Source organism: Delphinapterus leucas, chromosome 16 (assembly GCF_059928025.1).
Source record: "Delphinapterus leucas isolate spDelLeu-1000000601 "Yukka" chromosome 16, BTC_Dleu_Yukka2, whole genome shotgun sequence".
NCBI classification, from domain to species: Eukaryota; Metazoa; Chordata; class Mammalia; order Artiodactyla; family Monodontidae; genus Delphinapterus; species Delphinapterus leucas.
In genome coordinates, this window is record NC_143144.1 from 52329227 (window position 1) to 52342120 (window position 12894).

Below are 12894 nucleotides of genomic sequence, written 5' to 3' on the forward strand. Positions count from 1 at the left end.
AGGAAGAAATAGAAAATATGAACAGACAATAACAAGTAATGAAATTGAAACTGTGTTTAAAAATCTTCCAACAAACAAAAGCCTGGGACCAGATGGCTTCACAGGTGAATTCTATCAAACATTTAGAGAAGAGCAAACACCCATCCTTCTCAAACTCTTCCAAAAAATTGCAGAGGAAGGAACACTCCCATACTCATTCTATGAGGCCACCATCACCCTGATGCCAAAACCAGAAAAAGATACTACACAAAAAGAAAATTACAGACCAATATCACTGATGAATATAGATGCAAAATTCCTCAACATAATACTAGCAAACAGAATGCAGCAACACATTAAAAGGATCATACACCATGATCAAGTGGGATTTATCCCAGGGATGCAAGGATTCTTCAATATACGCAAATCAATCAATGTGATATACCATACTAACAAAATGAAGAATAAAAACCATATGATCATCTCAATAGATGCAGAAAAGACTTTCAACAAAATTCAACCCCCATTTATGATAAAAACTTTCCAGGAAGTGGGCATAGAAGGAACCTACCTCAACATAATAAAGGCCGTATAAGACAAACCCACAGAAACACCATTCTCAATGGTGAAAAATTGAAAGCATTTCCTCTAAGATCAGGAACAAGACAAGCATGTCCACTCTCACCACTATTATTCAACATAGTTTTGGAAGTCCTAGCCATGGCAATCAGAGAAGAAAAAGAAATAAAAGGAATACAAATTGGAAAAGAAGAAGTAAAACTGTCACTGTTTGCAGATGACATGATACTATACACAGAGAATCTTAAAGATGCCACCAGAAAACTACTAGAGATAATCAATGAATTTGGTAAAGTTGCAGGATACAAAATTAATGCACAGAAATCTCTTGCATTCTTATATACTAATGATGAAAAACCTGAAAGAGAAATGAAGGAAACACTCCCATTTACCATTGCAATAGAATGAATAAAATACCTAGGAATAAACCTACTTAGGGAGACAAAAGACCTGTATGCAGAAAACTATAAGACACTGATGAAAGAAATTAAAGATGAGGCCAACAGATGGAGAGATATACCATGTTCTTGGATTGGAAGAATCAATATTGTGAAAATGACTATACTACCCAAAGCAATCTACAGATTCAATGCAGTCTGTATCAAATTACCAATGGCAATTTTTTACAGAACTAGAACAAAAAATCTTAAAATTTGTATGGAGACACAAAAGACCCCGAATAGCCAAAGCAGTCCTGAGGGTAAAAAGCGGAGCTGGAGGAATCTGACTCCCTGACTTCAGACTATACTACAAAGCTACAGTAATCAAGACAATATGGTACTGGCACAAAAGCAGAAATATAGATCAATGGAACAAGATAGAAACCCCAGAGATAAACCCACACACCTATGGTCAACTAATGTATGACAAAGGAGGCAAGGATATACAATGGAGAAAAGACAGTCTCTTCAATAAGTTGTGCTGGGAAAACTGGACACCTACATGTAAAAGAATGAAATTAGAACATTCCCTAACACCATACACAAAAATAAACTCAAAATGGATTCAAGACCTGAATGTAAGACCGGACACTATAAAACTCTTAGAGGAAAACATAGGAAGAACACTCTTTGACATAAATCACAGCAAGATCGTTTTTGATCCACCTCCTACAGTAATGGAAATAAAAACAAAAATAAACAAATGGGACCTAATGAACTTCAAAGCTTTTGCACAGCAAAGGAAACCATAAACAAGATGAAAAGACAACCCTCAGAATGGGAGAAAATATTTGCAAACGAATCGATGGACAAAGGATTAATCTCCAAAATATATAAACAGCTCATACAGCTCAATATTAAAAAAACAAACAACCCCATCCAAAAATGGACAGAAGACCTAAATAGGCATTTCTCCGAAGAAGACATACAGATGGCCAAGAAGCACATGAAAAGCTGCTCAACATCACTAATAATTAGAGAAATGCAAATCAAAAGTTCAATTAGGTATCACCTCACACCAGTTAGAATGGGCATCATCAGAAAATCTACAAACAACAAATGGTGGAGAGAGTGTGGAGAAAAGGGAAACCTCTTGCACTGTTGGTGGGAATGTAAATTGATACAACCACTATGGAGAACAGTATGGAGGTTCCTTAAAAAACTAAAAATAGAATTACCATACGACCTAGCAATCCCACTACTGGGCATATACCCAGAGAAACCCAACGACAGACGAATGGATAAAAAAGATGTGGTACATTTCTACAATGGAATATTACTCAGCCATAAAAAGGAATGAAATTGGGTCATTTGTTGAGACGTGGATGGATCTAGAGACTGTCATACAGAGTGAAGTAAGTCAGAAAGAGAACAACAAATATCGTATATTAATGCATATACGTGGAACCTAGAAAAATGGTACAGATGAACCGGTTTGCAGGGCAGAAAATGAGACACAGATGTAGAGAACAAATGTGTGGACACCAAGGGGGGAAAGCCGTGGCGGTGGTGGTGGTGGTGGTGCGATGAATTGAGCGATTGGGATTGACGTGTATACACTGATGTGTATAAAATGGATGACTAATAAGAACCTGCTGTATAAAAAAAAAAGTTCACTAATTCATAGCTTTACCTTATATAATTAAGGTGTTATTTATAAACCACTTTTAACCAACCTGTCAGAACTTACTTTGCTACTGTTCACTGTAGTATCACTGTATATAATTACAGTAGAATGTTATCTATAATTTATACCTTTCATTACCTTGTAATTTGGTCTTTGCTTTTCTTTCACGGAAATAACCAGATCTGTAGCTTCCCCACCCTGCCCCCAAACTCCTATACCCCATAGGTATATGAATGAGCTCACGTTTTCCTCCTGGACTTAGGAAGGTGAAATGATTCTTCTGCCTCACTCCCACGTTTTCCTGGGCTAACGGGTTTGTACTTAGATGCCATCACTGTTGCACTTTTTGCTGACACTTAGCAGAGCTGAAAGGCTTCTTCTGCACACCTCTGTACAGAATGACCAGAGCTCTCTGTATGTCCTGTACCACAACCCTCTCACTCCTACCTGGGCCTTCAGAAGCATGTTGGTGGCAGGTAGGAGTATGTTTCTCAAGCCCACTGGAGCCATCACTCTGCAGCTTTCCAGCAGCCCCTTTCCCACTCTCCAGCCTCCATCCTGGAGCCCATGAGGATGAAGAAGGGATGCGGTGGTGCATTGAGAGCAAGGTATTTAACAGGAAGTAGAAGAGAACATCAACGAATTATCATTTTTTTGTACGTAACTCACAGGTGAATTAATCAGTGGACTTGTGTAGAAGTGGATTATCTATTCTGGTGCAGTAGCAGAAATTAAAATTTCCGACTTGCCTTGTTTTGCCAGTATTAAAGCATTTTGTTCTATTGAATGTGACATGTACAAACTTTTATTTAGTCTCACACATGAAAAGAGAAGGCATAAGGCATGTAATTCACATGGTTTCTCATCCAATCATTTTAATCACCGATTACTAAATCTAGTTGAAAACACTAGGAAAAAGGATACAGTTGTCCCTCCAACCAAGGGGGATTGTTTCCAGGGCCCCTGTGGATACCAAAATCCAAGGATGCTCAAGTCCCTTATAAAATGTTATAGTCTTTGCATATAACCTACACATATGGTCCCACATACTTTATTCATTTATTTTTTATAAATTTATCTTTGGCGGCATTGGGTCTTCATTGCTGCATGCGGGCTTTCCTCTAGTTGTGTCGAGCGGGGGCTACTCTTCTTTGCAGTGCGTGGGCTTCCCATTGCGGTGGCTTCTCTTGTTGTGGAGCACAGGATTTAGGCGCGCGGGATTCAGTAGTTTTGGAGCACAGTCTCAGTAGTTGTGGCTCGCAGGCTCTAGAACGCAGGCTCAGTAGTTGTGGCGCCCGGGGTTAGCTGCTCCGCGGCATGTGGGATCTTCCCAGACCAGGGTTCGAACCCGTGACCCCTGCATTGGCAGGCGGATTCTTAACCACTGTGCCACCAGGGAAGCCCCCCACATACTTTAAATCATCTCTAGATTACTTATAATTCCTAATACAATGTAAATGCTATACAAATGATGGCAAATTCAAGTTTTGCTTTATGGAACTTCTGGAATTTTTTTCTAATATTTTCGATCGGTGGAGGCAGAGCCTGTGGGTGTGGAGGGCTGATTGTGCTATTTTCCCTACTATTTGTTCTATTAACCTAGCTTCGCAGTATAGACTATCTTGAACTGTAAAGTCTTCCGTTTATAAAATAACATTTCAGTTGTGGCTGTATCAAAAGATCAGCACACTGACCTGCTAAAAGTAGGAAATAACTGTATGTTCCTCCCTATAGAATGAGTATTTCAGAGGTCTAAGAAGGAAAGAAAATTCTGAAAAAGAATTCAAGAAAAATAGAAAGGAGAATGCTTCAAAGTAATGTGTCCACATCATTTCCCTCCAAGGCTAATTAGCAATGAAATACTTTTTGCCGACTATATGGCACTTCAAACCTTTTCCTAACTAACATTTAAATAGGTGATGACAGCAACTATAGTAAAACTAGAAAGCCTTTCTACAAATGAACGTCAGAATTTACAATTTAGAAGGTAATCTGGAATACTAATTATTATATTCATTACATGGTTTGCTTCAGATCTGCTTGTTACAAAGTCTGGGTTTGAAAAACATGCAACCTCATTTCACGATGCGCTGTAACTAGTAATTAGTTATGCTAATAACTCTGAATTATGTAAAATAATAGATAACCCAAACATCGTCCCAAACATGTTTCAGAGATATTTTTGGTTATTTGGATCTCGGTATCCTTGATCTGAAAATTCACTCAATCTCAAGTAAAATAACAAAGCCGCAACCGAAAAATCTGAAGATGTGAATGTCAAGAAATTCCCTATTTTTAATAGGCGACGCAGCGCATTCTTGCTCTCTCCCTTCCCTTAAATCAGCAGGTGTCTCCGCAGCTCCAGCAGACTGAGAAAAGCAAAAGGAGGGGCGGAAAGGAAAGGAAATGTCTATGTGGCTTCATCGTGGGGGTGGGGATGGAGGCGGGGCTGGGGGTGGTTTAGTATCAGATTAAAAGCTTTCCTCCTCGGTTTTAAAGTTCGTTCCCATATTAATGATGACATTAATGCGGCAGAGCTTGGGTCTGTCCATCTGTAACTTATAAAAGGAAGGGATCGGAGGCAGCAAAGGGATGCAGGGAGAGAGAGAGATGTAGGCGCGTGGGGACGGGAAGGGAGAGGCGGATTTGGCAGTCCAAGTGGGGACGAGAGGAACAGGAATGGAAAGTGTGGCCTGGTCGTCCCACCCTGCGGTGCGGAAGGTGGGGCCCACGACGTCTCACTTCCCTTCCCCCCACCCTAGGCTTTTCCTTTGTAGGTAGGGGATCTCTGGGCATCTAGAAAGGGTCGGTCGACTAAAACAGGATGCGCAGGCTCGAGACCTCTCTCCTGGGGCAAGCGGGCGTGTGGGCGGGTAGGGGTGGCAGGGACAAGCACTGGCCCCAAGGCGACGGCTTTGCGGGCGCTGGGGAGGAAAAGGCCACCAGCCTAGATCCCGCGGGTCTACGCGCCCCAAGTCAGGGCCGTCCTTGCAGAGGAGGCTGCCGCGCTCGCCCCGCCCCACAGGCGCCACTCGGGAACGCTCTATCCCTGCGCGACCCTTTGCAGGCTTCGCCTTGTCCCCCCCAGTCCGGAGCCTCTAGTCCGAACCCCCTCCTTGCCATCTGGGGCGACAGTCCGCAAACAACATGGCGGCGCAGCGGCGGCGGCGGCGGCGCCTCGTCTCCCGGCCCCAGGGGTTAGCAAGGGCGGCCGCGGCTGGCGTCCCGGACGCGCGACCCGCGAGCCCAGCTGGGGGCGGGGCGGGGGCGATTGAGGAGAGCAGCAGGCGGGAGCGGCTGGCGGGTGGAGGGAGCGGGGGCGGGGGCGGGGCATCCGGGCGCGCGCGCGGTGCGGGTGCGCGGCGGGTGCGCGGCGGGTGCGCGGGCGCGGGCGCGGGCGCGGGCGCGGGCGGGGGCGGAGCGGCGGCTGAGGTTGGACGCGACGGCGCAGAGCCCTCTCGCGGCCGCGGCGGCAGCAGCGCCAGCCCCAGCAGCAGCCCGGCCGCCGCCGCCGCCGCCGCTGCCGCTGCCGCCGCCGCCTAGCGCTCCCGCTGCTCAGCCTGACATGAGTGAGGTGGATCGGGTGCCCTCGCCCGCCGCGCCGCCGGCTGTGGCGGCGACTGCGCCCGAGGAGAAGAAAGGGAAGGAACCGGAGCGCGAGAAGCTGCCGCCCATCGTGTCGGCTGGCGCCGGTGCGACTGCGGTAGGTGCCGGGCGGGGTCCTCGGGGCGCCCCGACGGCAGGTCGGGACGGGGGGAGAGGGGTGCCCGGGGGCCCGCGTATCCTCCGGGGAGCCCCGGACCCGTCCGGGTAGAAGCGCTCAGGCTCCCCTTTCTCGGGCCGAAATCAAAGAGTTGTGCCTTGTGGGCAGCCGTGATCACTTCTTGATCTGCACCTTCCACCCTCGGGAAATGTCGGGGTGGCTGGATACGCTGGCTGTTTTCGGTTATTTTCTGGCTTGGGGGGTTCCCACTTTCTCTAAGGAAATGACCAGCATCTTGGAGTCGGCATCATCTGTTGGATAAGGATAAGGTGTCAGGCAGGCGGGAGTGGGTTTTCCGCTGAGCTATCTGCCTGTCTTGGGAGAGCGAATATTTCCCCCTTTTCCTCGCTTTTCTTTCCTTTCCCCCTTCAGATTGAACAGTCTGCGGCGAGTTTCCACCTAATTGTGACCTTTCCGTTACTGTCAGCCTCGATGGTGGTTTTATTTTTCATATGATACAGGCGTGTGACGTAAGGTGGGGAAGCTTTTTTAACCTTTTATTTAAACTCAAGTGATCTAAGCTTCACGGGGATGATTTCCCAGATGGATTTTTTTAAGCATTATTTGGAGAGCGCTCTCAGGCTTCAAACTACATATTGCCAGATGATGTAATGGGACAGCCTCTCTTCCCCGTTTCTACTGGTGGTTTTGACTGTTTACTTTGGAGCACACACACAAAATTAACCTCTGATTTTTGAGATTTTTATTTGACATCATATTTAAATACTTCTTGAAACTTTAGTACATTTAAAGCGCATGACTTGTCATGCAGCCGTGCGTGACAAAATGGTAAAAGTTTAGAGACCATGGTACATTTTGTTTATTCCTGCTTGCAATTCATTTCTTAAAACCTCCCTCTTAAATGACTAAGAACTTACTAAAATAGCTCACTCTAATTTAAAGTATTATAGGAATAATGTTTTGATTTGGTAGGTTTTTCGAAAATGTCTAAGGACTGTGAACTGGAAATTGTTAGAACAAGCTCTTTACGTTAAATGAGCACAGCAGAGTGTAGACAGTGATAAAATGACACTTTAAAAAATTAGTACAGTTGATTGATAAGTTGGAGTTGCGGGTAGAAATTACCTTGGGAAATGCTTTGAAGGAATTTGTCACCCAACTGCTTGTAGACCCAGTTCTTGCTGTTGGTTTCCTGGGCTTTCAGAGCTTATCTGGGAAGTTCTTAACTGACAAATAGGCAGTGTTTCAACAGTTCATTTCTAAGTCAGTTTAAAACAGTGAATGCATACATGCTTATAGGAACAGTTATGTGAATGAATATAGGTCCTCAAGTAAGCACGCTCCCCCAAACTTATTTATTTCTGTGTAATTGAAAAACTGAAGGCTTGAAGTAAAAACTTGGAGAAATTGATACAGTGTGGATACAGGTCTACAGACTGTTATCTGAAACCTTGGGGCTTTGAAATTCAGAGTTCTTCGGATTTTAGAAAGGTAATTCAGTACATATATCATGTATAATATCCACAGTGGGGTCCAGGCCGTTTCCCCATAATCAAGCATATTAACAGCTCTGCAGTGAAATGTATGTGTTGTTCACACCAAATGAGGTAAGTTCTATAAGTAGCTTCCTGTCAGTTCAGCTCAGGTTGGATTGTCGGAGAGTTCAGATCAGGTACATGTTTTATCACCAAATAAGCTCTTTCAGTTTTAAGAGCTTAGAGGATTTTGGAAGTGTAATAAAGGAATATGGACTTGTACTACTAGACAAACAGAAGAATAGAGTGCAAGAAGTTTTTTAAGATCTTGAATAAAACCTTGAAAAGACAGGTTAAATCAGAAGAGGATACGAATGAATAGCAACACTTGAGATTTCTGAAGGCAGTTTCTGGTGCCTTACAAGCAGGGTTGGTAGCATTGTTTTTTTGTTTTTTTAAGTGACATTCAGAATTTAAGCCTCTTAGAAATGACAGAGGTTTATCATTAGCACTGATGTTCTGAGTCACATCAGGAGAGAAAAGGACTTAGGTTTTGCAGCAAAAGTTAGGAGAGCAAGGGAGAGATGAGCAACTTATCGATGATGATATGTGGTATGTATTTGTCAGAGATTTCTAGAGCTGGAATTCTGAGCTATAGCAATGTAAAGCCTTAGTCAAGAAAATCTGTGCTTGGTCCTCCAGAGGGCGAGAAAAGCAGGGAGCTGGCACAATGTCCGAATTCATCTGTAGGTGGAGAATGCCTTGGTGTGGGGGGCAGGGAAAGACAGCTTGTGGCCTGCTTGGTTGTTTTCCAGCCTCCATGTGGATCAAATAGAGCTTCTGGAGGTTTGCTTAGGTACCTGATTGCCATCAATAACTTATCTCTTTGAACCATTTTAGTGATTCTTCCTTTTTGCCTCAGGTTAACAGCTCTTTCTTTCTATGTAGATTGAGTTTATGACTCAATTACTGTAGCCCTACAGTACTAGCTTTTTCCAATCATCATTGTATCACATTTCTGTGAGAGTTTGGAAATAGTTTAGAGTGACGGTTCCCTGAAATAAGTAGAAGGTCAGGTTATGATGACCCCAATTAAGCTTAAAGAGTTGGGATTGTATCCCAAAATTTTTTAAAAAGGTGCAGGGGTGGGATTGAGGGTGCAGGAAAGAACAGGCCTAACATGATTGATCCTAAGACTGCCTAAGTGTGCAGAAGTCCATTCTAGCCAGCAAGTGCCTAACACGGTGGTCTCAAACCTGGCCATCATTGCCCAGGCCCAAATGCAGGCCAGTTAAATCAATTTCTGGGAGTGGGGCTCAGGCATCTTCTTTTTTTAAATTCTCAGGTGTAGCTAAGATTGAAAATTGACGCCCTGTGTAGTGAATTAAAAGCTCCTTGGAGTCTGTATTTTAAGTACACTGCCCCGAGTCTGCTTAGTTAATGGAGCAGCATTTGAAATGGAGTAGTGAAAGGTATGGATTAAGTGAATGAGGCACAGCAGAAATCAGATTTAGTGGGGAATTGAGAGAAATGGCAGTAAAGGTGGTTCTAGTTAGAGATGCTCACAGGTCCAAGATAGAGCCCTCAGAGGCCTCTCAGTGTTCGGGGTTTGGCCTTGCTGCTGTGGAGAGGTGATGTAGGCCTACAGAGCTAAGGGGAATAAGGAATATGAAGGGCTAACGATGTGAATATTTACTGAAGTTGACAGATTAGAGTGGAGAAGAATATTATAAAGTAGTTGCTGCTGTAATACGGAAGTTAGAAAAAATTGGTGAATGGGGAAGAAAAAAAGGGTCAAAGGAGGAGCAGATAACAGTGATGAGTGAGGATGAGTTTGTCTACTTCATCATTTAAATCAGGTGAGAAGAGAAAGGGAGATTCTCCATGGCATAGGGTTCAAGAAAGAGCTAGACTTTACTTAGGTCAGAGAGGTGAAAGGAAACGGAGGAAACCATTTTAGGATGGTAAAGGGAAGTTTGCCCACAATGAAGGTCAGGAGACTTGTCAAGCAGGGGGAAGGTGAGAGCAAAGCTTAAGGTATGTGGAGAGGATTTGGTAGGAAGTCGGTAACAAGAGTGAGAAGTTTGTACATGTTGTGTCAGGAGTGTGTAAATGGGCTTGATGGAACCTCTGGGCCAAAATGTAACTACCAATTATTGAACATCTATTATGTTGAGCTTTGGGCTAGATGCTACAGAAAACACAAAGTTTAAAAAAAAAATAAAGATTCCTGCCTCAGGGTAGGCAGGGCTGACACATGAAAACACAGCAAAGCAAAGCAATGTGTAAAAGCCACCATGCGCCATAGAAACAATTTGCTCTATAGGAGATCAGAGAAAGGATATCAGTGGGTGCAGAACTGTAAAGAAAGGGCTTAAAGTAAAGGTAATTATTTAGGCTGGCTGGCCATTGAAGGATGATAGGATTTGGATGGGCAAAAGCAAGTGGGAAAAGTAATCCAGTGGGGAAAACAATGTGAACGAGGCTTAAAGGGAAGAATTAGGGAGCAATAAAGTAAGCCCAATGGGAGCATGCTGGCAACTTGTGGGAGGTAAGTGTGATTGCATGGGGGCTGGACAAATCAGCAGGTGGGGAAGTTGGGACTTTTTTTTTCCTGTTCTTAGCAGGAAACCATTGGAGTTTCTTAAATAGAGGAACAACATAATGAAATTAGTGGTAGTAATTAGAGGTAGTTAGACTGGAGGAGGAAGGAGAAAGAGGGCGAGGAAGGAGCTCTGCAGTTCATACTGGAGGTCATGGGGCATCCACTAGAGTTGTGGCCATGTGATAAGGTATAAGGGATGGAAGAATCCACACGAAGTGGAATCTAGTGGAACCTAGATAACAGGGATGAAAGAGAAGGAAGATTAATAAAGAAAGAGGATTCTAAAGTTTGCAGATGAGTTCTCTCAGAGAAAAACATTTACGTAAAAAGGCAATCCAGCCAACAGCATTCCAAATAAACGTGTATGTGTGAACTTCGATAAAACTTGCCCATCTAGGTGTTTGGAACAAACTTATTTTTGGAAAATTTTGTACCCTTTTCAAACGAGATGAGATGGGAAAGAATGAAGGCTATGGTGGTAAAAGTGTCTTAAGCAATTTAATAAACCACAGATATTACAAAAATGCATCATTTATGCATATGTGTAATACATATAAATAATACAAGTGATTGCCACCATTTACTTCAGTACCTACTGTGTGCCAGGCATTTTCCATGTATCTTTCATCTAGTCAGTTAGTGCAACCAAAGCCAATCACCTAACTGCTGTGACCGTGAGGAAGATACTCTTCCCACTTAACAGACAGGAATCTGAGAGTCAGGTTATGTGTAGTATACCTTGCCAGAGGGTAAAATGGGTAGTAAGGGGCAGAGCTCCGTTTCAGTTGAGACTTCTCTGGCTCAAAAAAATGCCACGCTCTTTGCCTTATTCCATGTACTCTGTATCTGTGGTCAGAGACCATGGGGTTCAAAGAACCCGTACCTATAGCCGTATTTCCTAGTTTAGAAGAAAGGATGTGGCCCAGGGACAAATTTGTTCAAAACTTTGTTACTAGAGATAGAACTGTTACGGGAGAGAAATATGTATTCTAGAATATCTGATAATATCAGTTTTAATTATGGTATGAATGTATCATTAAATTCTATGTAAAATAAAGCAATCTCATTAAAGAAGAGTGATCAGAGATTCATAAGACACAAAAAGGGAAGGCTGTCGCTACATAAATACATAACCAAGGTGTGTCTAATTTTGAGTGGGTTGTAAAGTCGTCTGCCAACTTTTTTTTAAATTGCAAAGCCATATTGTAGTTGCCTACTTATCCTCCCATTCAAAATTAACTCAGGATGTTAGGACATGAATAATTTGACTATATTTACAGTTGAAGAAAAATGGTCATTATAAGTTACAAACCAGGGGCTTCCCTGGTGGTGCAGTGGTTGAGAATATGCCTGCCAATGTGGGAGACATGGGTTTGAGCCCTGTTCTGGGAAAATCCCACATGCCGTGGAGCATCTAGGCCCGTGAGCCACAACTACTGAGCCTGCGCGTCTGGAGCTTGTGTTCCGCAACAAGAGAGGCCGCGACAGTGAGAGGCCTGCGCACTGTGATGAAGAGTGGCCTCTGCTCGCCGCAACTAGAAAAAGACCTTGCACAGAAACGAAGACCCAACACAGCCATAAATAAATAAATAAATAAATAAATTAATTAATTAAAAAAAAAGAATCCGCCTGCCAATGCAGGGGACACGGGTTTGAGCCTTGGTCTGGGAAGATCCCACATGCTGTGGAGCCACTAAGCCCATGCACTACAGCTACTGAGCCTGCGCTCTAGAGCCCGCAAGCCACAACTACTGAGCCCGCGAGCCACAACTACTGAAGCCTGCGCGCCTAGAGCCCGTGCTCCTCAACAAGAGAAGCCACCGTAATGAGAAGCCCGCGCACAGCAATGAAGACCCAACGCAGCCAAAAATAAATAAATAAATTTATTTACTTATTTCAAAAAAAACATAACTTATGAACCAGAGAACCTCTAGAAGTGTCCAGTATGATACTGCCTTGCTATTTGTAGCTCCCTTTCTGTAAAATGGGGAAAATAGTAATAGAACTTACCTCACAGGGTAGATAAGAAGACTAACTTAGTTAATACACATAAAGTATTTAAGAAAGAGACTTGACAAAGTAAGCATTCACGTAAGCCAGCCAGCCCTTTCCCATCCTGTCCTGTGGCTTCAGTACTTTCCTTTACAAGCTTTCTTGGTTTTTTTTTTTTGGCTGCGACTTGTACACATCTTGCAGAATCTTGGTTCCCTGACTAGGGGTCGGACCCGGGCCACAGCAGTGAAAGCCCCGAATCCTAACCACTAGACCACAGGGAACTGCTTTACAACCTTCTATATCAAGCCTCAAGCTCTACAGATACTACCTTTATCAACCTACCTGCACCACCCCCCTCCACACACACACACACACACACACACACACACACACACACACACACACGGGCCCTCTCTGAATTAAGGGATGTCATGCGCTCTCTGAACTCTTCAGGGCTGGGGTATGGTACA

General features: G+C 43.8%; 1 protein-coding gene and 1 pseudogene across 1 annotated transcript in view; one reads left to right on the forward strand and one right to left on the reverse strand.

Annotated features, from left to right (window-relative positions):
• Window positions 1–2010: 2010 nt before the first annotated feature.
• LOC149747285 (uncharacterized) lies at window positions 2011–5959 on the reverse strand (annotated as a pseudogene).
• A 131-nt stretch (window positions 5960–6090) lies between these two features.
• HECTD2 (HECT domain E3 ubiquitin protein ligase 2) overlaps window positions 6091–12894 on the forward strand; it is an 80018-nt gene continuing 73214 nt past the window's right edge. Inside the window, exon 1 of the mRNA XM_022569359.3 lies at window positions 6091–6328. Within this exon, the coding sequence (XP_022425067.1) occupies window positions 6191–6328 (138 nt within the window). The 5' untranslated portion in view covers window positions 6091–6190. The remainder of the gene's footprint in view (window positions 6329–12894) is intronic.